The following is a 25,850-nucleotide window of genomic DNA, read 5'->3' on the forward strand; positions in this document are numbered from 1 at the left end:
GTTCATATCTATCTATCAATCTACCTATCTATCAACCTATTTCTTCCTATCTATCTATCTATCTATCTATCTATCTGTACCTATCTATCTGTTCCTATCTATCTATCCACCTATCTATCTGTTACTATCTATCTACCTACCTATCTGTTCATATTTATCTGTCTGTTCCTATCTATCTATCTATCTTTTACTATATATCTGTCTATCTATCTATCTACCTACCTACCTATCTATCTGTTGCTATCTATATAGCTCCCCGGGCGCAAAACTGCAGCCTACTGCTCCTTAATAACTAAGGATGGGTTAAATGCAGAGAATACATTTTGTTGCCTGTGTACCTGTACTCTGTGCAATGACAATAGATTGAATCCAATCCAATCTACCTATCTATATGGTACTATTTATCTGTCTATCTATCTATCTATCCATCTATCCATCTATCTATCTATCTGTTACTATCTATCTGTTACTATCTGTCTATTTACCTATCTATCTTTTACTATATATCTAACTATCTACCTATTTACCTATTTACCTATGTACCTATCTGTTCCTATCTATCTATCTACCTATGTTACTATCTATCTTCTATCTATCTATATACCTACCTTTCTATCTATCTATCTATCTATCTATCCATCTATCTATCTATCTATCTATCTATCCATCGATCTATCTATCTATCTATCTATCTATCTATCTATCCATCTATCTATCTATCTATCTATCTATCTCCCCCTTCATCCCTCCCTACTCACGGCTGAAGGCGACCATCCTCAGTGGGACCATGTTGGCGTCTCAGACAGCGACAGTGAAGGCAGCATCTGGACATCCAGGTATTTATGCGAGCGTCCTGACTGCAGACATGCAGACGCTTGTATCACCCCCTCCCCCGCTGCAGGCATGCGGGGGCCTCCCGACCCAGATGTGAAGAACATGGAGAAGCCCTGCGGCCCTGCAGGAGAGAGGTCCATAAATGCCACATGGTTCAGGACCTTTACCGCTTCATATCCTCAAGAGCTTCAAGGGCACACATCTGGATCTGGGACCCTGAAGCTGGGCCCAGATGTGCCAACAGGAGCTTGTTCATGAAGAACCTGCGTGAAGCCGCATGTCTGAACGTCACACAAGGTGTGTGTGTGTGTGTGTGTGTGTGTAGAGGGAAGCTCAGAAACAGACGGCCGTTCACACATCTTGACCTCTGACCCTGAAGTCACAAAGATTCATGTTAATCTGAACATCTAGGAATCTGAGCCAATCAGAGCATATGTGAGCGGGGTTCAAAAGAGAGAGACGTCTTCATCTTTCAGGAGGAAGAAACGGTGGCGGAGGTTTTAATGCTGGAGTCGACTTCACGCTGTCTGGTTATTGATTATTATTGTCTGGTTCTTGATTACAGATGAGAAACTAGCTACTAGCAGGCAGATAGACAGGTAGGTAGACAGACAGATATGTAGCCGGGCAGATATGTAAACAGACAGATAGTAAACAGGTAGGTAAACAGGTAGGTAGACAGGTAGACAGGTAGACAGGTCAGTAGATAGGTAGACAGGTATAGGTAGACAGGTAGATAGGTAGATAGGTAGGGAGGTAGGTAGTTAGGTAGGTAGACAGGTAGTTTGACAGGTAGGTAGGTAGACAGGTAGACAGATAGATAGGTAGGTAGATAGGTAAGTGTATATTAAACAGGTAGGTAGGTAGATAGACAGGTAGGCTACGTAAACAGGTAGACAGGTAGAAGGTAGTCATACAGGTACACAGGTAGACAGACAGGTATTTATTATTGTTACAGTCCGAGCTCATGGGAAGAGTGGTCGTCCTGGTAACCACCAGGTCCCCGGTTCGACCCCGCCCTCCTCATAGTTCATGTTGAAGTGTCCTTGAGCAAGGCACTGAACCCCCGGCTGCTCCTTAATGACTAAGGATGGTTCGTAAAGGTTACGTAACATGACGAATGTGTTGAAAGCTTTTTTGTCCTTTGAGTTATAGATGTTGAAGATGAATTCTCTGACCACGGAGGACTAAAAGCAACATGTAATACTGTTGAGCTGAATCTGAGGGCCTACCAACACCAACAAAACCGCGGTGACACTCGATGCTTCAGGCCAGTCTGAGCTACTGCAGAGGAATGGGCTCTCTGAACTTCCGGTCATCATGATGTTGATGCAAGTCACTGCAAACGCAGGCCAGAAGATTGGGACTCTAATTGACCTTGCTTCGGATACAAATTACATTACCCATAAGGCTGCTAAAAGACTGAGGTTAAGACATGAAAATATAACTTTAGTTGTGCATGGGGTTGGTGGTATGGCCATGGAAGTGAACACACAAAGGTATCTCCTCAAAGTCAGAGTCAAGACACCTAAAGGAACCCAGAGAGCTCATGAAATGGTCTGCTATGGCTTGGATGAAATCGCCAAAGTGCATCAAGGAATTGAACCTGAGAAGTTGAAAAGATTCTTCCCAGAAGTCGAACTTAATGAATTGGAAAGGCCAGAAGAGGTTGAACTTCTCATTAGCCACCGAGAGGGAAGACTCGCTCCCCAGAGGGTAAAAATCATCGGAGACCTCGTCCTGTGGGAGAGTCCATTGGGGAAGACAGTGGGTGGAGCACATCCCGACTTATTTGAGGAAGTGGAGGTTGCAGCATATGAGTCCAAATCACACTTCGCTCGCTCCATGAGGGCAGCTGCTGTCAAATATCAAGAAATCACAAGTCCAACCACTGACACAGTCCAGCTACTACAGAAGGATGTGGCTCAGACCAAATTTACAGGTGCCAGTAACCGTGAGTTCCTTGAGTGGTGGCACTGGGACAGCATTGGAGCTGCATGTGAGCCGAGATGTGGAGGATGCCGATGTGGCAACTGTCCACCGGGAGGAAAATAAATGACACTTGCAGAGGAGAGAGAGCTGGAGATCATTAAAGGAGGCCTCACCTGCAAGGAGGGGGATGCTCACACACCAGATCCACATTGGGACGCAAAGTATCCTTGGACGGTTGATCCATCTTCTCTCCCAAACAACAAAGGTGCAGTCAAGGCTTGTTTCTTAAGAATGGAAAAGCAACTAAGTAGAGAACCGGACTGGAAAGTCGCATATGCTACCCAGATCCATGACATGGTCTGGAGGGACAGCCCAGATGAAGAGATAAAAGAATATGCAATTACCAGAGTCAACATTGGGGACAGACCCGCTGGTTGCATTGCTCAGTTGGCTATGAGGGAAACAGCACGCCTGCCCAACTTTCTTCACTTGGAGGATGAGCGCAGTGTCATTGAAGAGGACAGTTATGTAGATGACATCTTGACCTCCCAAAATGACCTAAAGACACTGGACCAAGAAAATGTTGAAGAGATCTTGAAAGCGGGAGGTTTGGGAAAAGTGGGAGGCAACCGAAAGAAGACCAACAAGGTATTCAGGAAAGTCCGAAGAGTGAAACTCCAGGGGGAATACCTTTGGTGAACCCGACGCTTCTTCTAAGAAGGAAGCCCACTGGCTGGGTTAAAGATCTTGTGGAGGTAAAAAGATTCGGGAGCCTGTCCAAACTGGTGAGAGTCGTGGCCTGGGTTTGTCTAGCTGCCAAGCAGTGGCTGAAGAGAAAGTGCCGGGCCCCTAAACAGTCAAAGTGGGAGGTAGAATCACCAAAGCAAACTGTTCTGACTGTTGAAGAACATAAAGAGGCACTCAAAGACCTCTTCCTTGTAGCTCAAGAAGGTACAGTTTTTTCAGACACAACGCTAAGCAGACTGGTACAAAGATGTGAATTCTGGACTACTAGTTTGTAGAGGCAGAATTCAGACGTTCACCGAAGAGAAGACAGCAGTGCCAGTTCTACCATTTGAAGCATGGGTGTCCACACTGCTGGCACAAGAATCCCATACAGCAAACCACGAGGGAGTGGCAGCAACTCTTCTCCGGATGAGGAAGAAAGCCTGGGTAATAAAAGGCCGTAGACTTGCCAAGAGAATGGTTGACAGCTGTGTGGTCTGCAGGAAAAACAAGGCAAAACAGTGTCAACAAATCATGGCGGACCTGCCAGTAGAGCGAACAGGCCCAGCTTCACCCTTTGAATTCACCACCATGGACCTGTTCGGCCCTTATGAAGTGAAAGATGAGGTCAAGAAGAGAATTAGACTCAAAGTATGGGGAATAGTCTTCTGCTGCATGGCTTCCCGAGCCAAGCAGAGATGTAAAGGGTTTGTGTGACCTCTCTGGATTTGAAAAACCAGGAGCTCAAGTGGGAGGTGTTGAGCTGAATCTGAGGGCCTAGCTGTGTGAGACTACAGTTCCCAGAGTGCAGCAGCAGCAATCAGTGTTGCTTATTAGGAGCACCTGTGGGGATGCTCTGATGCATTTGCAAAGACAAGCAGCAGAGAGAGGACGTTTCAGGTCACTCCACGGTTCAACCCAAAGACGGCAATGGTGAAATGATTTGTTTAATTTCATGGTGTTTAAAAATGCTGATTTTGTGTTAAAAGAATATTTCATTTTGAGTTTGGTAAAAATGAAAAGTATAAAATGTTTAATTAAAATGTGTAATTTAAAATGTAATTCATGTTCTGTCTTAAAGGTTACAACCTAATTCACTGGCAGAGCAATCAACGAACAAAATAAAAATAAAAGAAAGATTAAGTCAGTAATTTGAGTTGTCTTCACGTCCTTTGGAAACGGTGAACAGGAGGTGGACTTGACAAATACTTTGTTTACTTGTGTACAATACACAACAGTACACTAGTACATGATTTACATATAAACAAAACAAACACATGAACAACAACAATCCCCACAGGGCAGCTGGTCTCCAGTGTAAACAAACACTACAAGGGATTATTGCATTAATAAATGTGTTAAACTTACACAAATAAGTTTTCTCCACTTTTATTAATCTACTTTAACAGTTTGAGCACAAAAATGCAATAAATCTCTTTCATGTTATGAAAGCCAAACCCAAATGTTTCCACTTCATTACTGCTGAGACACCAGAAATGTCCCAGCATGCATCAGCGGTCCAGGTGGCGGCCTGAGGCTCCTAGTCCTCTGCAACTCGATGTCTCCTGTGTGTGTGTGTGTGCGTGTGTGTGTGTGTGTGTGTGTGTGTGTGTGTGTGTGGTATTTTATAGTACAGTTCACACACATGTCGAGGCGGTTCGTGGATTTAAATGATTTCTATACTACACTTCTGATTTCTATACTAAACTTCTTGTAGTAAAGATTACATTAAATTCAGTTTGTTTTGTAAATATCAAATATCACAAACTCCCCACTAATAGCCTACAGGATTATCTTAATTTATCTTAATTATCTTATTTTTTAACAAATCCCACATGAGTAAAATGATCCCAGAATAATTAACACCAGTAATTAGAAAACAAACACACAGAAAACTCTCTTGAACCCGTTTAAAACAATGTATTTGAGTATTAAACAGAATTTTGAATCACCAGGACATGTGACCATGTTTGGGGTTTACCGCTCAACTTTGCAGGGGCTACACAAGATGGCGCCCGTGTCACATAAATGAAAACCCTGATGGAAACAAACCCCAGTGGGGAACAAGTTACGTTACAAAGTTTTATACGTTATTAAAATGTCAGTTACTTTATTAATTGGCCATCATCAGGAGTTATTCACAGAATCAATTGTAATACAGAATAACATGTATTGTAATTTAAATATGTGTCCCCTTGTACTAAAACGTTGCATATTCAACATAAACAGCAGTTTAAATCAACCTTTATAAAAAACCGTAGAGCACAATGTATAATATATATATATATGTATATATGTATATATATATGTATATATATATATATGTTGTGTCTTTCTGTCCCATTAGGGATGTGGTTCCTTTTGTTTTCTGTTGGTTGTAATCACATGGGGAAAGTATTCTACTGTAACACACTCATCATATTCATATTGCCGTTGTAATGTCAATAAAAACTAATAAAAACTATTTCACAAACAAACTTTATAATTACTCAACCAAGTTCCTCTAAAAATCGTATTTGATTCAAAAAACGTAATAAACATATATACTCACAGGTGACCATGCCGTCCTGTATTATGTAACGCTGTTATTAAAGTATAACAGATGGGTTGCACTAACAGGGTTATTTATTTAACCCAAATAAATCATCTCAATAATGTTGCATATAAGGTATATGAAACTATCTGGAAATTAAGAAATAACTAATTCAAACTTTAGTTGTTACTACAAAACAAAATTAAAAGTGTGCGTTGCGTTTCGGTCCGGGTGGCACCGGTTACCAACCCTACTTCTGAGCCACTTCACCATTGGGTAAACATTGTTTTGAAAAGTTGAAGCTTACTGTCAAAGTTCGTCAGGCCACTGAGATAGGAAAGGGCACCATCGTAACTTGTTTTGAGCAATTAAATATATCTCTTGTTCTGCCTGTTTTGTGATATACATGCCTAAAAGGCGCCAAATATTTCTATACTGAAATAATATCGGCATTATAATTATTATAACTATGAGGATTTTTTTAGTTGCCTATTTGTTGGTGCCCCCTCAGGACTTGGTGCCCAATGCACAGCGCGTTGTGCTGCGCGTTATGGGAGCGGCGGCGCTGCATATGGTTAATTAAATATAGTTTCCTATATGGAATCTCTTGCGAGATCAGAATGCTGAAGGATCACATTCTCTCTCTCTCTCTCTCTCTCTCTCTCTCTCTCTCTCTCTCTCTCGTCGGACAGATTTCAGCTCAATTATCAGGTAAATACGATTAATCGATTACTATTATAGATCAATGGATTCTATGACTTTATTCTTTAGCACGGAGCCATAATGACATCAGATGATGATTATTGTGATTATTATTATTTCATCACAGTAGTATAAACAGCTTTGTGTTAGAGCTTCACGGTCGCTGACACGTTCGGATAAGTGACGTCAATGAATGCGCAGGTGAGTTAAGGTTAGAGGCAATAAATAACACTGTTTTTGGACTATATCACTTTATTGTAACGTGTAAACACATCTTTGAAGATTCCGGTTTAACTGAAGAACCAGGGGGAGGAGTTACGTCACCACAATAATCAAAGCTACATCATTCACTAAGCACTCACTCAAGTTCAATCACTCCATGAACTGGACATAGAGAAAAAATTACAAAATAAAATATGTTTAAAGATCATTTGAATGTATTTTCAGGCTGCGTCGTCTCAGTGACGTCATGGCGACTGCAGCACCAGGTGAGTCCGTCTCACTTTAGCCTCTGTCCTCATATCACATGTAACAACAGATATGATCGTCCTGGATTATGAAACATGACTGACACTGGATTCATCATTATTTAGATTTACAGTTTATTCATTTAACAAAAGTTTATAAGAGTTTAAAAATCATAATTTCTGTATTTTTCTATAAACTTCCCATAATTTCTTTGAGTTTCGTGCCCTGCAGCTGCTCTGATGTATTTTGAATGTGTCATGTTATTGATGATGGGGCAGCGCGGGGTTGTGGCGGTCGCCTCACAGGCAGAGGGCCGCAGGTTGGATCCCCGGTGGTCCTTCATGTGCACGTTCTCTCTGTGGAAGTGTGGGTTCCCTCCGGTTCTCCAGTTTCTACCACAGTCCAAAGACTGCAGCTTGGGCTAACTGGGTTAACTGGACTCTAATCGCCCCCTAGGGGTGAGTGGTTGTCCGTCTCTCTTTGGGCCCTGAGGTAGACCGGACATCTGTCCAGAACCTCACCTCCACCCAATGACAGCTGGGATCGGCCTGCGACCCTAAACAGGATACGCAGATGGATAATGAAAGGAAATGTTAATGTTATCTAGGAGGTTTTTTTGTCGAGCAGGAGGAGATGGACATGTGTGAACAATTTCAAGTCAACTGTATATTCTGGGTGAGGGGCGTCGCTGGTCAAACTTTGAGGGGGCGCTAGAGAGCAATTTTTATTGACCCAAATTTGACGTTGATCTCTAACATCTATTTTCACCAAGCCTGACAAGCTTGACACATTTGGTGACTTTTGGCTTATATTAAGTATCCCCAATATGCACCTAGAGAGGAAAAATAAGAAGCGAATAATAGTAATACATCTAGCAATTTCAACAGGGTCCTCTCGGACTGACTCAGTCGCTCTGACCCTAATAAGCACAATGCAAGTGAGGTAGTGATAGCGATCTCCATCAGGGGGCAACACATTTAATGGATCGATAGAACCGGACTTCCCTCTGACCCGGAACGTTTCTAAGGATGATAAAGGTCAGACCTGGCGGAGGCCAACACCCACCAGGAACGTGTCTGACTTAACACTGAGAATACGAACACAGCTCCTACTGCAGGAGAGCCCGTACGAATAAAGTACTGAAAATACAAAACAATTCTTCCTGATACATCGTCTCTTTAGTCACACATTTCATGTGAATGATCGAAGTTCTGTATTCTCAGCGTCAGATGATCTGCAGCCTGTGAAGCGGAGCAGCAGCTGTGAATTTCTGCCACCTGATAGTAAGTCAGAATTATTGTTCTGTTTATTAAGATGTAATTACAGTGTTTATAGGGGATGACTCACTGGTGAATGTTTCAAGATGACAACAGCTGACACATTCACTGTAGTCCACTCCCAAAACGCTGTGACTTCCTCATTTGTTCTTAAGCTCATTGTTTTCATGTTGGTTGTTGTCTTCAGTTGAATAGTTTTGACTAACTCAGTGTTTTCTCCTCAGTGTCTGAGCAGAGGATGCTTCTACTGGGGAACAGCTGGTCCGAGGGGAGTTTAGTCGGGAACTTCATACTGGGAGAGACGAAGTTCATCACTGAGGAAGAACCAGAGCATGAAGGTTTGACCAGGATGCCAAAGTCTGACCACATGAAGTCGTCTTTGAACCTGGTTCTGTGTGGAAGGACAGGAGCAAATAAGACTTCAGCAGCTAAGGCCATTGTAGGTCAGAGAGACCTTCATTCAGCCTCCAACTCCTCACAGTGTGTTCAACACCAGGCAGAGCTGAGTGGACGTCTGGTTTCTCTGGTGGAGCTGCCTGCCTTGTTTGGAAAGCCTTAGGAGGAAGTGATGGAGGAAGCCCTCAGGTGCATCTCCCTGTGTGACCCTGAGGGCGTCCATGCCTTCATCCTGGTCTTACCTGTGGGTCCTCTCACTGATGAAGACAAAGGGGAGTTACAGACCATCAAGAAGACGTTCGGATCTCCAGCAAATGACTTCACCATGATTCTGTTCACTGTGGACTCAGATCCTAAAGCTCCAGCTGTTGTTAACCTCTTACAGGAAAACAAGGAGATCCAGGAGGCCTGTCAGAGCTGTGGAGGAAGATATGTAGTTCTCAACATCAAGGACCAGCAGCAGATCCCAGAGCTGATGGATGATGTGGACACGATGAGCGTTGGAGGATCCAGATGCTTCACAATGAAGGTGTTCACCAAGGCTCTGATGGAGAAGGTTTCAAGACTTGAAGCTGAACTGCAGGTTGTGAAACAGAAGACAAAGGTGGGATGTGATGATCAACATCAGGCCAGAGAGAGTCTCAGGATGGTGCTGATCGGGCGGACTGGCAACGGGAAGAGTGCAACAGGAAACACCATTTTAGGCCAAGAACATTTCACATCTAGAGCCAGCTTAAGGTCAGTGACCACGTCGTGTGAGAAGGCAACCGGAGAGATTGACGGACGGCTTGTCGTCGTGGTCGACACCCCCGACTTGTTTGTGATGACAGAAAACTTTCAAGAGGAGCTGGTGAAGTGCATCAGCTTGTTGTCTCCTGGACCTCACGTCTTCCTACTGGTGCTGCAGATCGGCCGCATTTCACAAGAAGAAAAAGACTGTGACGCTGGTCATGAAATGTTTTGGGACGAAGTCTTCAGATTTCATCACCATCATATTCACCAGAGGAGACGATCTGAAAAATACAACAATTGAGAGTTACATAGAAGAAGACAAGGATGACTTTTTGAAGGAACTCATCAATGACTGTGGAGGAAGATACCTGGTCTTCAACAACAACGACCAGACAGACCGCACACAAGTCAGAGATTTGATGAAGAACACCAACCAAATGATGAAGGAGAAAGAAGGCAGCTGCTTCACCTCAGAGATGTTACAGAAGGAAGTGGAGAGGATTATGAAGAAGAAAGAAAAGAAATGCAAAGACATAAGGAGGAGCTTCAAAGAAAACATGAAGAAGAAATGGAAGGAGTGAACAGAAGACAGTTACGTGACGTTGTTACATTACGTAACGTTGTTACATTATGTTGTTACATTATATTGTTACATTATGTTGTTACATTACATTGTTACATTACGTTGTTACATTACGTTGTTACATTACGTTGCTACATTACGTTACGTTGTTACATTACAATACGTTGTTACATTACAATACGTTGTTACATTACGTTACGTTGTTACATTACAATACGTTGTTACATTAGGTTGTTACATTACGTTGTTACATTACGTTACGTTGTTACATTACAATACGTTGTTACATGACGTTGTTACATGACGTTACATTACGTTACGTTGTTACATTACGTTGTTACATTACGTTGTTACATTACGTTGTTACATTAAGTTACGTTGTTACATTACGTTGTTACATTACATTACGTTGTTACATTACGTTGTTACATTACATTGTTACGTTACTTTGTTACATTACGTTACGTTGTTACATTACAATACGTTGTTACATTATGTTGCGTTACATTACGTTACGTTGTTACGTTACGTTGTTATGTTACGTTGTTACGTTGTTACGTTACAATACGTTGTTACATTACGTTACGTTGTTACATTACGTTACGTCGTTACATTACGTTACGTTGTTACATTACGTTACGTTGTTAGATAGATAGATAGATATATACTTTATTAATCCCCAAGGGGAAATTTGTCGTGACAGTAGCAGCAACACACAAGAATAAAAACAAAACACAAAATATAAGAAACAGGGATGAAAGATATAGAAGTATACAAGTAAAATAAAAGTAAAATACAAAACAAAATATATATGTAAATATACAACACACATGCATACACAACAACACTGACAAATCAAATACAAAAAAAGATTAAATATAGACAGAGTGCAAAAAGCAAAGTGTGTGTATGAGTGCAGAGCAAATGAAATGAAATGTGTGTGTATGTGTGTAGTGCAAACAAATGAGATGTGTGAAGTGCAGATCAACATAGTGTAAGTATTCAGCTATTGTTGTAGTTATTGCACTATGATCTGGCAAGAGGTGATCTGTTATAGAGCCTCATAGCCGCCGGCAGGAATGTTCTCCTGTATCTGTCCTTGTGGCAGCGGAGCGTGAGGAGACGTCTGGAGAAAGTACTCCTCTGTTACATTACGTTATGTTGTTATGTTATGTTGTTACGTTACGTTGTTACGTTACATTGTTACGTTACATTGTTACGTTTTTACATTACGTTGTTACATTACAATACGTTGTTACATTACGTTGTTACATTACACTACGTTGTTACATTACGTTGTTACGTTACGTTGTTACATTACGTTACGTTGTTACGTTACGTTGTTACATTACAATACGTTGTTACGTTACGTTGTTACGTTACGTTGTTACATTACGTTACGTTGTTACATTACATTACGTTGTTACATTACATTACGTTGTTACATTACATTACGTTGTTACATTACGTTACGTTGTTACGTTACGTTGTTACGTTACGTTGTTACATTACAATACGTTGTTACATTACGTTTCGTTGTTACATTATGTTACATTGTTACATTACGTTGTTACGTTACGTTGTTACTCGGGCCAATCAGCTCTTGAGTTGCTCCGCGCGTCATCGCTGTCCCGCCGCTGTGTAATCAGAACAAGATGGACAATAATGTTATGAACACAATAACAGCGTTTAGATGTTCCGCTCTCATAGCGCTTGAAGCGGAAGTCTTTCAGACATAACAGTAACTTCATCGGTGAAAGTGACCGAGCTGAGTGAGCCTACGGGTGATGTCATCAACCCAAACACGAGGGCGTTAGTGTGTGGGATGTCCACAACAAATATAAAGCAGTACTAGTGGTTCGTTATTTCGTGGTGGATGAAGGAAATGATAACGGTCTTTACGGAGACGAGACACGGAGAGAAGCCCCGCCCCTCGCGGAGCGTCTCGACGCTTATGGCGTAAACACGGCAAATGGTCGAGCGAGTAAACTCACGCATGTTTACAATCACTTGTTTACAAGCACATGTTTACAAGCACACGTTTACAAGCACATGTTTACAAGCACATGTTTACAAATACCTGTTTACAAATACATGTTTACAAACATGTTTACACGTTGATAATACATTATTAGTTTCAGCTCATTGAGTGAACCTGCATGTGAGGTTTCAAGTGTGTTGTGTTGTTGCATCAGAGTCGATGTGGTCTGGCTCCTGCAGGCCTGGACCGGCCTGGAGAATGTGGACCATGTGGTCTCAAGTGGATCAAATCAGACCTCTGAACCAGCACGTCGAGGCTGTGAAGTCCTGCTCCTCAGGGTTCAGCCGCAGGACGTGAGTTCAGAGGCCAGGTTTAGAACTTTGATTATGAATAGAAGCCTGTGATACCTGTGACACCTGTCATACCTGTGGCACCTATAATACCTGTGACACATGTGACACCTGTGACATCTGTCATAGCTGTGATACCTGTGATACCTGTGATACATGTGACACCTGTGACACCTGTCATACCTGTGACACCTGTCATAGCTGTGACACCTGTGATACCTGTGATACCTGTGACACCTGTCATACCTGTGACACCTGTCATAGCTGTGACACCTGTGATACCTGTGATACATGTGATACATGTGACACCTGTGACACCTGTCATATCTGTGACACCTGTCATAGCTGTGACACCTGTGATACATGTGATACATGTGACACCTGTGACACCTGTCATAGCTGTGACACCTGTGACACATGTCATACCTGTGACACATGGCATACCTGTGACACATGTCATACCTGTGACACATGGCATACCTGTCATACCTGTGATACATGTAATACCTGTGATAAATGTGACACATGTGATACCTGTGATACCTGTGACACATGTCGTACCTGTCATACCTGTGATACATGTGACACATACTTGTGATACCTGTGACACATGTGATACCTGTGATACCTGCATCCTTCAGGTGAGTTCCGTAGAAAGATCCAGAAGGTGTGTCATGTGATGGATTTCCAGCTGCAGTCCTTACAAGGACACGATAGGAAGACGCTTTGGGCCGACATGAAGGGGGCGTGGCCACACCTGGATGTGCCTCGCCCCCTTCTGAAACACTGCGTTGTGTTTGGCTGAGTCAGAAGTTAAAACTCCAAAAAAGGAACACGACTGTATCACGGGGAATTCATTCGGTGAAAGAAACGGAGAGGCCGAACAAGTCTCTGCAGGTTCAGGGCGCGGAGGCAATGCCTCCAACACCTGGGAGGACTCTGTACTCTCAGAGGTACATATAGTACATTATATTGTACTACATCTCAGAGGTACATGTAGTACTTTATATTGTACTACATCTCAGGTACATATTGTACTCTTTACTGTCCTACATCTGTGAGACAGTGTACATGTTGTAATTGTACATCACAGTCATACAGATTACCTGAACAGGTAGAGAAGAATAGCACCTCAGACATATTGAGCCCTTCATGAACCTTTTCCGTAAGTCAACATTAGATGCAGACTGGGCCCAAGGGAATTATTCACAATTCATTTTAAAGTGGTACTAAACACACAGTAACTGATGGGAGGGAGATGTAAACAAAGAACAGGTAAACAAATAAAAGGTAAACAGAGGACGACGTGCACATGTTCAGTCTGAACGACATCTACAACAACATTAAGGATTAAAGATGGTACATGAAAACAAATGCAAGCAGAAATTATATATATATATATATATAAGGGCGGTCCTTCTGTGTGGAGTTTGCATGTTCTCCCCGTGGCAGCGTGGGTTCCCTCCGGGTTCTCAGGCTTCCTCCCACCGATTTATTCATCAAACATTTCATTTTGTTATTGAAGCTGTTTTGATAGAAACGAGTAAATAGATTATTTGAAGGGAATAAGGGCTCAGGACTTAGGGTTCAGGACTCAGGGTTCAGAGTTTTAGGGCTCAAGGTTGAGGAATCAGGGCTCAGGACTCACTGGACTGGTTCCGTGTGTTTTCTTCTTCTCAACCTTCCTCCTGACGGATGCCTCCTCCAGTCAATCAGGACGCGTGCTGAGACGACCTGAGGAGTCCTGCTCACCTGGACCAATGGGAGCGCGCGCTGAGAGAACGTTACCTTAAATGGAGCGCGCGAGGAGTCCCGCCAGGGTATAAAACCCGCGCGTGCACACCATCACCTCACAGCGGGCCAGAACCAAACACCTCCACTCCACTCCACAACACGACCCGCACCCGCACAGGTAAGAGCGCGCGCTGCTGCTCCGGGTTATCGATGCTTCTGTTGTGATTATCGATCACCGCTGATCACTAGCTGGGCGACAGACAGCTGACGACAATCCATTGAAACTCCTTTAAATGTGTTTAATGTGTCCTGTAAATCAGTTTAAGTGACGGGTTAATCTCATTTAATTAATTCCCTAAATGCTTTAATTCCTTTTTAAAGACTGAACTGAAAACAACCCTCCGGAGTGTCCGATACTGCAAGTGTGTCTCTAATGATCCATCACACAAAGCAGCGTCCTTAAGACCCGGATGTCAAGTATGAGGCTCCACCAGATATTAAACTTTTTAAAATCGAGCTGAGCAATAAGTTCTGTTAATAAAGACTGCTTCCTGTAAAGTTGACTGAAGGCTCTCTTAGAGCTGTGTGTGTGGTAACTTGTTTGCGTGTACATGCCGGCGGAGCCGCCCTCCCCTAAGGACATCTACAACACTTCCTAAATTACCACTTCAGTAACAAACCTGTGGTTAAACTGGAGTCTTTAAAAGCTGTTAGTCTGATATTTATGAACCCTACAGATGTTAAACATGCATGAAGATAATTACGTTATTTCTACTCTGAATCACTAGTTGTAGTAATATAAATGTATTTGCTACTTCCCCTCCTGTGCATGGTCCACGTTGTGAGGACGTCCCGATGCTTTTTGACATGCATTAGTTAAATATCACGTCCTGTTTACTTTGAACACCGACTGCTCTCTAACAATTTGACTGTTGGCCATGTTTGCTGCAAACAAAGCGATTGCCTCTCCGTCAGCTGTGAACCGTTTATCCGGTTTTACCACCTGACACGCCCCAAGCTCCTCAGTGCGGCTGCAGGATTGTGTAACTGCATGTTTCAAAATGTCTGAGTGATGATGTCACCTCACTCTTTTCTTCTGACTCTTTTTACTCTTATTGCATGATTTGTCTTGTTTCCTTCAGAAATGGATGACGAAATCGCTGCCCTGGTTGTGGACAATGGCTCCGGCATGTGCAAGGCCGGCTTCGCTGGTGACGACGCCCCCCGCGCCGTCTTCCCCTCCATCGTGGGTCGCCCCAGACATCAGGTACGCTGGCTACAGGCCGTAGGCTCTCCCCACCTGTGACTGCAGAGATCATGTGACCCTGATGGTGTGTCTGTGTGCAGGGTGTGATGGTGGGCATGGGACAGAAGGACAGCTACGTGGGAGACGAAGCCCAGAGCAAGAGGGGCATCCTGACCCTGAAGTACCCCATCGAGCACGGCATCGTCACCAACTGGGATGACATGGAGAAGGTAGATCGCCGCCTGGTGCTCACCCGAGTGTCACGTTGACTTGTCCACTTTCACCCTCAACATTTGACTACTGCCACAACCACTAAGCGTCTCTCCCGTCCTGCAGATCTGGCATCACACCTTCTACAACGAGCTCCGTGTGGCCCCCGAGGAGCATCCGGTCCTGCTGACCGAAGCTCCACTCAACCCCAAGGCCAACAGGGAGAAGATGACCCAGGTGTGTTCACGCTTGGATCACATGAGACTTGTATGGGGAACCGACTACAGGAGGTTGTTGGGTCTTCAGTGACACCTGGTTTTCTTTTTGGTGCAGATCATGTTCGAGACCTTCAACTGTCCTGCCATGTACGTGGCCATCCAGGCCGTGCTGTCCCTGTACGCTTCCGGTCGTACCACAGGTGAGAACATGTCCGACTTCCTGCTCAGGAAATGGACTTTTATCACCAGTCCCTGAGTTGTTGGGTGTTCTCTATCTCCCCTTCAGTGTGTTGAGTCTTACTGGTTGTCTTCCCGGTTGCAGGTATTGTGATGGACTCTGGTGACGGCGTCAGCCACACCGTGCCGATCTACGAGGGTTACGCTCTTCCCCACGCCATCCTCCGTCTGGATCTGGCTGGCAGAGATCTGACCGACTATCTGATGAAGATCCTCACTGAGAGGGGCTACAGCTTCACCACCACAGGTACGAGTTTAATGGACTGAAGTACCAGAAGTGGAGCCTCTACTGACATCAAGTGCTTCCACTACACACCCTTCTGTATCCAACTCCTCCCTTTAATTGCTACCCTTGAACACCAGCCGAGCGTGAGATCGTGCGAGACGTCAAGGAGAAGCTGTGCTACGTGGGTCTGGACTTCGAGCAGGAGATGCAGACGGCAGCCTCCTCTTCCTCGCTAGAGAAGAGCTACGAGCTTCCTGACGGACAGGTCATCACCATCGGCAACGAGAGGTTCCGCTGCCCTGAGGCGCTGTTCCAGCCTTCCTTCCTTGGTGGGTACCAACTTGTAGATGTGTATACACCTTTAACCAATCGCTCTGTTAAAGATCTTGTGCAGCGTCTCTGGGCTCGGGTTCAAACACTAACTCTGGTTCTTTGTGTTTAGGAATGGAGTCATGTGGCATCCACGAAACGACCTACAACAGCATCATGAAGTGCGACGTGGACATCCGTAAGGACCTGTACGCCAACACCGTCCTATCAGGTGGTACCACCATGTACCCCGGCATCGCCGACCGCATGCAGAAGGAGATCACCGCCCTGGCCCCACCCACCATGAAAATCAAGGTATAGTTTCTCGATTTAACTAATTGTCTTTTCAGGAAAAGGTCCAGTAGCTAAAACTTGTCCTGCAGGGCTAACTTAAAGGTGTTATATGCCTCTACTGATTTGGTCTTTAAAGGTTCTGCTGCCCCAGTGGACACATGTTGTCATTGGTTCCCTTAAACTGACCAACACTCTCCCATGAGCTAATGTTACACATCTTGGTGTCCCTTACTCTTTTTCAAATGTCTTCTGTCCTCCAGATCATCGCTCCCCCAGAGAGGAAGTATTCCGTCTGGATCGGCGGCTCCATCCTGGCCTCCCTCTCCACCTTCCAGCAGATGTGGATCAGCAAGCAGGAGTACGACGAGTCCGGCCCGGCCATCGTCCACCGCAAGTGCTTCTAGAGGTCCAGTCCGCCGTCTCTCCGCCCACGGGCCGCTCGGTGGTTCTGTCCAACTGGAGCGGTCTTGTCTTGTGAACAGACTAAAAGATGCGAGATGCCACACAGAAGACGAGATTTGAGCGTCTGTCGATGTTTTCAAGTCTCTGAACCTCTTGTGCTTCTGGCTCTGCTCACAGCTTTCACAACTTCTGGTGATGCAACACAGCTTTATCACTGAGCATCTCTTGCTACCTCTACCGTTGAATGATGTAAGTTGTACATCCACATTCTTTCAACTGCCAGAGTGGCGCCGTATCAATATTCCACTGATCAATAAAACTCATGAAAACATTGGATGTTTACAGATATTGTCGTCATTTGCTGGGTCTCCTTATTCTTGGATATCAAAGATGTTCACACCAAGGACACGCCCTCTTCACTGTTGCACCGTCTGTGTAAATTGCATACTTGAGCTCCTCAGGTGATTGTTTAAAAGTAGTGTTTGTGGCATTTATAACTTCAGCTTTATATATTATACTTCTGACGGGTATATAAAATATATATATAGTTCTTCAATAATTGTCTTGACTTGGCTCTTTCTTGCAATGCCGATGTACTGGCACCAAGAGGCTTGAATGTGATCTGCAACGTCTTTGATTACCTCAAAGCAAATATTTGATTATCAAATGGAGTGGAACCTGATCCCATCTAAATTTTGCATTTGTATCTTCACCACTCCAGGAAAACCGTTCTGTCGAACATTTACACAATGAATTCTAACCGTCAGCATCTTGTTCTTTGACCTCAACTAGTTTTATGGGCTAACTATCACTTGGGGTAAAAGGGTAACTAGACGCATGACTCGTTCATAAATGCTGGTGTCCATTTCCTTTAAAACCCAGGTGCTATTTCAATGGTGTCTGCTGTGAATGAAAGTTTCTTTGTACTTTTACTGCAACAGTAGTCTTCGTGGCATTGAGCATCGGTCTAGAGCTAGTTTCTTGGTTCTTGTTGAGATTTCCGCAACTGCACTTTCTGATCAGGTCCTTGAAGTGCTGGTCTTGGGTCCATGAGAGCTGAACCCTCCTCTCTGGGTGTTATCAGTATCAATGACCAATCAACCACTGAAGAGTTCCAGGACTGAGCAGAGCTTCTCTGAGTTCCTCAGTGAAGTGTTCAGCCTGTAGAACCAGCAAGAACACGAGGACCAGAGACTCTCAGGTTTCTACCAGCAGATCTGGAGTGTTGATCAGAACTTTATTTTTTTCAACCGTCCCCTCTCTCACGGTGAGCTGGTTCTTAGTGATAAACTTAGTCTCTCCCATTATGAATTTCCCTACTAAACTCCTGACCAGCTGTTCCCCAGCAGAACCACCCTCAGCTCAGCGTCAACCTCCATGTTCCACGGTATGCCGTGATACAATGGCGTATTCACTGCATAACCGCCAGCAGTCTATTAATATGACCCATACTCTGGTTCATAAACTTGCATGAGTCTGTTGAAATAGTCCTATTCTGTCTGGTATAGATGCTTCTGATTGGACAGATAGCAAGACCCTTTGGAAGGTACCCCCCCAACACCTACGCAGACAATATTACACTATACATAGCCAAACAGAGTTAGTTTTAAATAACCACACAAATGTTCCTCAACTGGATGGTAGATCAATGCTGACAGAACAGGAGGGCTTCTTTAACATACTCCTGACAAGGTGCTTTGGTAGTGATGGAGCGATGGTGCTATAGCTTCAGGGTGATGCAGAGAGACTCACCTAGTGATGTAATGATGGTGTAAAACCTTTGACACTTTAATGCTTCATTAAGGGAAAGCTACATTTTAAAGGTTAAATACTAGATTATAATTTCTATTAGAATGCATCAAAAGATACTTCACAAGTCAATTATCAGATTGTATTTTTATTTAGAACCTTCATCTCAATAGTACTTTTAAATTATAAGCTGTTTACAAACAAAACATTTCCACTTCCTCTCATTCTATTTAGATATTCTTCAGAGTTATAGATTATGAGTCAGTCCCATCATCCTCATCATCCTCCCCAACTTCATCATCATCCTCATGATCATTCTCATCATAGTGAGACAATTGATGATGATGGGGATGATGAGGATGATGAAGAGTTTGTGGATCATGATTAGGATGATGAAAGTGAAAGTAAGGAACGTTCACAACTTTCTCCTCATTTTCAGATTTAATTTCAAAATGATTAGTGTAGTTTTACCTTTATTACCCCTTCAGGGTGGGCGTAGACTTCACCACCTGCTGGTGAATACCAGTAACACAAGAAGTGTGATGTCTCTAAGGTCCTGAGAAGCAGCTTCAGTGTTCCAGAAGTCTGAAACACTCATCACTTGATCTTCATCATCCATGAGGGTGAAACCTCACCTTAGTTTTTCAAAGAGATTTTAAATATGTTTTGCATTCCACTAATGAAATGGAATAATACTAGTAGTAATAATAATAACAACGATACATGTATTGACATAACACCTTTCATACATAAAATGCAGCTTCAGAGAAAGAATAATCAACATTGCATTACATATATGAAGGCATATGCAACAGAGCAAGAAACATGCAGAGTAATTATTAAAGTAAAAAAGTGGGTAAATAAAAAATAATAATATATATACCTAAAATAATTGAACAACTCAATGAACTAAAAGGATTATCACATCAGTCAGAATCCCCGAGCAATAAAAAACGTGGAATAAAAGACAGAGTTCAAGAGACCAAAATCTGATTACATATCTCAGTTTTCAATCTGCTGTAATTTGAGGATTATGAAACAGGGCGTGGTTTAGGAGTGTTGTCTTGGTTTACCCTGGACGGGCTCAGACCTCCAGTTCAGGAAGTGACAACAGAAGCAGTTCAACAGGCTTCATCATGGGAGCTCACATTCCTGAGTGAAGTGTTTCACAACCAGCATCCTTTGTGTTCAGACACAGGGTCCATGCTCCAGATAAACAGTATATAAAACAAAAAAACAAATATATATCTATATATATATAGATATATATAAATACAAATAAAAATATTTATATATATACATACATATTTATATATAAAAATACATATATATAGATAAATACATAAATATATAAATATATACAACAACAAAAAAATAAAAATTAAAAATAAGTTTACTCTACATCTACTGGAGCCTCTTCCACAACACAAAGCAGAAGTCCTCAACACACATTACAGGTGTGGGAGCGTCCTGCTCATTAGAACCAATAAGAGCGCGCGCTGAGAAGTCTGAGAGCGTCCTGCTCACCTGGACCAATGAGAGCGCGCGCCGAGAGAACCTTACCTTTTAAGGACAACGCGAAGCGTCCTGCGCTCGGGGGCGTGGTTTGGCTCCGGACGCCTTCAGGAGGTTAAGTATCACCCGCACAGCAGGACTGACACACCCGAGACTCACCTGCACAGGTAAGACGCAGCGCTGCTGCTTCTGTCGGCTTGTCACTGGTTTTTTACCAGAAATGTTTTCAAACTGCTCCGGTAGTTTTATATAATGACGTATGTTTCTTGTTCAGACTGGTGCATCGTGTGTCTCTTCAGTTGCGTGACAGACAGATCACCACAGCGGTGACATTCTTAAAGCCTAGAAATTGTTTCATGTCAGATTAAATTGTTCTGGGATGTTTTGAAACTGCACATTCCTGTTTATCATCTTAAATGAAGAGCAATGGTCGAAGTTCATTCTCAGAACACATGACGTCTTAGTTATGTTTTAATGTTCTGACCGAAGCTACAACGTTTCTAACTTGTCCAAATACTTCCAGTAGTTCAGGCTGTCTGTGACAAGATCTCTGCAAACAATGAGCATTTCCCTGCAGATATTAACCTTTAAAATAAAAACCAGTGAAACTCTTTTCCCTTTGTAGATTTAAATACAGCTGTAATGTTAGCAGGAGGCAGCAGCTGGTTTGATTAATCAATACAAAGATCAATAGCTAAAATGTGCCAGGAAATGAAGACACTATGTGGTTAACATGTTTCTCGTTGAAAAGGGGAAATCTGAAAGTTGTGCAACAGTTGTGGTGCATGTCCTGAAGGAGAGAGGAGCCTCCTCTCACCAGGAAGAAGTTTAATGCACATAACTTTATTGAGTGTAATGCCATTAACAAAGTGGACGCTGTAGTTCAACTCCTGATCTCACAGGGAGTTAAAAAAAGGGTGCAGTTGAACTATGAAGGTGTTGGAAGTGCACTACATCTTTAAGAGTGTTTATAGAGGCGTGGTTTGGTGTAATGGAGGAGTAGTTTATGGTCTGTCTCAACTTGTTTGAGAATGTCCTGACAAAAGAGAAAAAGTTCATCCGTTTGGACGACTTGAAGAGCCACGCCCGACCAGCAGAGTGTGTCCCGGGTTGAGATTCAGTCTGTGTCCCGGTTCAGTTTAGTCTGATTAATTCACATGGAGATAATCAACCAAGTGGACCCTCATGTTGCTCAAAGGGCTTGACCTCTTGACCTGTTGCTTCACTCGGTTCACGCAGGATTTTGTAACCTGTTTTCAAGAAGTCTCTATAACAGTCAAAGTCTTATTTAGAGTAATTTTGTATGGAAACATTTAGGTTTTGAAGAAATTCAATAAGGAACATGTTTTTTTACAGGTTAACTGTCGTAAAAGACGATAAAACAAATGATGCTAAAGTGTATGTAAGTGAAGTTATTGATGGTGCTGTTGTATTAATCAAAGTGTTTCCTTCAGAAATGGATGACGAAATCGCTGCCCTGGTTGTGGACAATGGCTCCGGCATGTGCAAGGCCGGCTTCGCTGGTGACGACGCCCCCCGCGCCGTCTTCCCCTCCATCGTGGGTCGCCCCAGACATCAGGTACGCTGGCTACAGGCTGTACGCTCTCCACCTGTGACTGCAGAGATCATGTGACCCTGATGGTGTGTCTGTGTGCAGGGTGTGATGGTGGGCATGGGACAGAAGGACAGCTACGTGGGAGACGAAGCCCAGAGCAAGAGGGGCATCCTGACCCTGAAGTACCCCATCGAGCACGGCATCGTCACCAACTGGGATGACATGGAGAAGGTAGATCGCCGCCTGGTGCTCACCCGAGTGTCACGTTGACTTGACCACTTTCACCCTCAACATTTGACTACTGCCACAACCACTAAGCGTCTCTCCCGTCCTGCAGATCTGGCATCACACCTTCTACAACGAGCTCCGTGTGGCCCCGAGGAGCATCCGGTCCTGCTGACCGAAGCTCCACTCAACCCCAAGGCCAACAGGGAGAAGATGACCCAGGTGTGTTCACGCTTGGATCACATGAGACTTGTATGGGGAACCGACTACAGGAGGTTGTTGGGTCTTCAGTGACACCTGGTTTTCTTTTTGGTGCAGATCATGTTCGAGACCTTCAACTGTCCTGCCATGTACGTGGCCATCCAGGCCGTGCTGTCCCTGTACGCTTCCGGTCGTACCACAGGTGAGAACATGTCCGACTTCCTGCTCAGGAAATGGACTTTTATCACCAGTCCCTGAGTTGTTGGGTGTTCTCTATCTCCCCTTCAGTGTCTTGAGTCTTACTGGTTGTCTTCCCGGTTGCAGGTATTGTGATGGACTCTGGTGACGGCGTCAGCCACACCGTGCCGATCTACGAGGGTTACGCTCTTCCCCACGCCATCCTCCGTCTGGATCTGGCTGGCAGAGATCTGACCGATTATCTGATGAAGATCCTCACTGAGAGGGGCTACAGCTTCACCACCACAGGTACGAGTTTAATGGACTGAAGTACCAGAAGTGGAGCCTCTACTGACATCAAGTGCTTCCACTACACACCCTTCTGTATCCAACTCCTCCCTTTAATTGCTACCCTTGAACACCAGCCGAGCGTGAGATCGTGCGAGACATCAAGGAGAAGCTGTGCTACGTGGCTCTGGACTTCGAGCAGGAGATGCAGACGGGAGCCTCCTCTTCCTCGCTAGAGAAGAGCTACGAGCTTCCTGACGGACAGGTCATCACCATCGGCAACGAGAGGTTCCGCTGCTCCGAGGCGCTGTTCCAGCCTTCCTTCCTTGGTGGGTACCAACTTGTAGATGTGTATACACCTTTAACCAATCGCTCTGTTGAAGATCTTGTGCAGCGTCTCTGGGCTCGGGTTCAAACACTAACTCTGGTTCTTTGTGTTTAGGAATGGAGTCAAGTGGCATCCACGAAACGACCTACAACAGCATCATGAAGTGCGACGTGGACATCCGTAAGGACCTGTACGCCAACACCGTCCTGTCAGGTGGTACCACCATGTATCCCGGCATCGCCGACCGCATGCAGAAGGAGATCACCGCCCTGGCCCCACCCACCATGAAAATCAAGGTACAGTTTGTTTTTGTTAAGCAGATGAATGAAGGATGACTCGAATGATAGTTTTCTAGACTTTGATCTGTAATCTAAGGAGAAAAAAAAGAATACAATGAGTTTCATATCACATAATTCTTTAAAAACAATAACTTCACCTTGTGATGTGCACATGGAACATTGATTCAATCTTAAAGCCAAACATGTTAATGTTTCATGTCCAGTTCAAGGTTGACTGTCGGGTCCAATAACACCCGTTCATGTTGAGCATCAATGGTTCTGTTTTCCTCCAGATCATCGCTCCCCCAGAGAGGAAGTACTCCGTCTGGATCGGCGGCTCCATCCTGGCCTCCCTCTCCACCTTCCAGCAGATGTGGATCAGCAAGCAGGAGTACGACGAGTCCGGCCCGGCCATCGTCCACCGCAAGTGCTTCTAGAGGTCCAGTCCGCCGTCTCTCCGCCACGGGCCGCTCCGTGGTTTCGGCCAACTGGAGCGGTCTCGTGTCGCGTTGCCCTGAAGATTGAGACCTTTGTGAACATGTTTCTCTCGCAGCTCCTCCTGGTGATCACTACTGGAACCAACAGTATTATCACTGCACGTCTTTAGTTTCTACCAACAATTTAATGCAATCCATTGCACATCAATGGCCAGGTCAGCGTTGAGCTGTATCAATATTCCACAAGAGTGTTAACTGATCAATAAAATGCCAACATTTAATGTTTATTATTCTCATGTCGTCATTTGTTTCAGAAATGTTTTTTTTCTCTTTTACTTATGATTTTATACATTAAAGCACATTTTCCCACATGACCTCATGTTGTTCCTGATTGGTGACATTTTACCTGTGAAAAGATGCAAGAGTAACTAAATTAAAAGAAATTGTCAAATACATAATGTGCACAATATTTTAGTGAGGTAAATGAGTAACGCAAATATGTAACATTAATTTGATAAATACAATTTCAGTTACCTCTTTGAAGCTAATCCTACATGGAAACTTTAACTCGAAGTCCCTGTAGTTGTGGGGATAGTGCCACCATGTGGCCAATGTCATTACATTTTGGTTTGTCAAAGCAATTCTATAGGAAGCAAAGGCTGCCTTCAGGGACTTCATCACCTGTAAATATGGGTTCTCCTGAGGCCGATGTGTGCAGTAAGAGACGATACAATAAGCCCTTCATCTATAAGTGTGTGAACTACAGACTCATTCTTGCTGTCCAAAACAAAGAATAGTTAAATTGCCTTCACATTTATTTCAGAAAATTAAAAAGATGCATTTTAAAGAACTCGATGAGGAAACCGCATTTTCCTTTCAATGCATATTCTGTGTTTTTAATCTTGAAATTGACAGCCACCAGCTGGCAATCTGTAACACATGATTGCAGTTGACGACCTGCTTTCTTTGAACAAGAGGGTGGGGTATCTGGTACAAGAGTTTTGGGTACTAGAGAAAAGAGGCTAGAGTACCTGGGACTTGAGGGTGGGGGGCCGAGGAAAAGAAAACAAGGGTGGATAACCGGGAACAAGAGGGTGAGGATGGGCTCCCGGGGACAAGAGGGTGGGCTATCGGGTACAAGAAGGTAAAGGTAGAGTACTGGGGGGGAGAGGGTGGGGGCAGGGACCCAGGACACAGGGGCGTTTGTTGGCTACATATTTCCATGTTTCACAGGAGTTTGTGATTTCAATGAACCAGAATACATGAGCACCAACAGAAGTGGTGGAGCAAATAATAAAGACATGAAACAAAAGTAGCTCTTCACCTCCACCTGCTGGAAATGGAGACATTATCAAGTGCATAAACAAATAAAGACCCGATGTGGAAAAATCCTCTCAGCCTCCTGGACCTCCACCCATACCTTCACCTTTACCCAGCTGGTGCAAGGTGTCACATCCTGATAGGAACAACACAAGCAGAAGCCTCTGGTGTGCACTTCCTGAAAGGCTCACAGGCTGATCCCAGAAATGGAGTTTTACAGAACTTAGTTCGGGAGCAATGACCACGCCCCGAACGTAGCTTATTCCCGCGCACTAAAGCATTTAAACTGAGCACACCTGCCCATCTTCCTGTGACTCTATCTCTACATCCCGTAGCAGCATGGACCCAGAACTCTCACTCACCGCTTCCGATGCCGACCTCTTCGCA

General features: G+C 43.9%; 2 protein-coding genes and 1 pseudogene across 2 annotated transcripts; all 3 read left to right on the forward strand.

Annotated features, from left to right (window-relative positions):
- The first annotated feature begins 8,390 nt into the window (after positions 1-8,390).
- On the forward strand, positions 8,391-10,413 carry LOC130197084 (GTPase IMAP family member 8-like). Its single transcript, XM_056419583.1, is given in 3 exon segments — positions 8,391-8,478; positions 8,697-9,801; positions 9,803-10,413. Coding segments are annotated over 2 exon segments (1,140 nt in total). The 5' UTR covers positions 8,391-8,478; positions 8,697-9,040; the 3' UTR covers positions 10,182-10,413.
- Positions 10,414-14,331: 3,918 nt separating this feature from the next.
- Positions 14,332-17,723, forward strand: LOC130197323 (actin, cytoplasmic 2-like). The gene is made up of 9 exons (XM_056419947.1): positions 14,332-14,426; positions 15,391-15,515; positions 15,596-15,724; positions 15,831-15,941; positions 16,038-16,122; positions 16,245-16,406; positions 16,523-16,714; positions 16,828-17,009; positions 17,249-17,723. The coding sequence occupies exons 2-9, from the start codon at positions 15,393-15,395 to the stop codon at positions 17,390-17,392; spliced, it is 1,128 nt and encodes a 375-aa protein (XP_056275922.1). The 5' UTR covers positions 14,332-14,426; positions 15,391-15,392; the 3' UTR covers positions 17,393-17,723.
- Positions 17,724-20,767: 3,044 nt separating this feature from the next.
- Positions 20,768-24,430, forward strand: LOC130197315 (actin, cytoplasmic 3-like; annotated as a pseudogene).
- The last annotated feature ends 1,420 nt before the right edge of the window (positions 24,431-25,850 follow it).

This window comes from Pseudoliparis swirei, chromosome 7, assembly GCF_029220125.1.
Source record: "Pseudoliparis swirei isolate HS2019 ecotype Mariana Trench chromosome 7, NWPU_hadal_v1, whole genome shotgun sequence".
Lineage (NCBI taxonomy): Eukaryota > Metazoa > Chordata > Actinopteri > Perciformes > Liparidae > Pseudoliparis > Pseudoliparis swirei.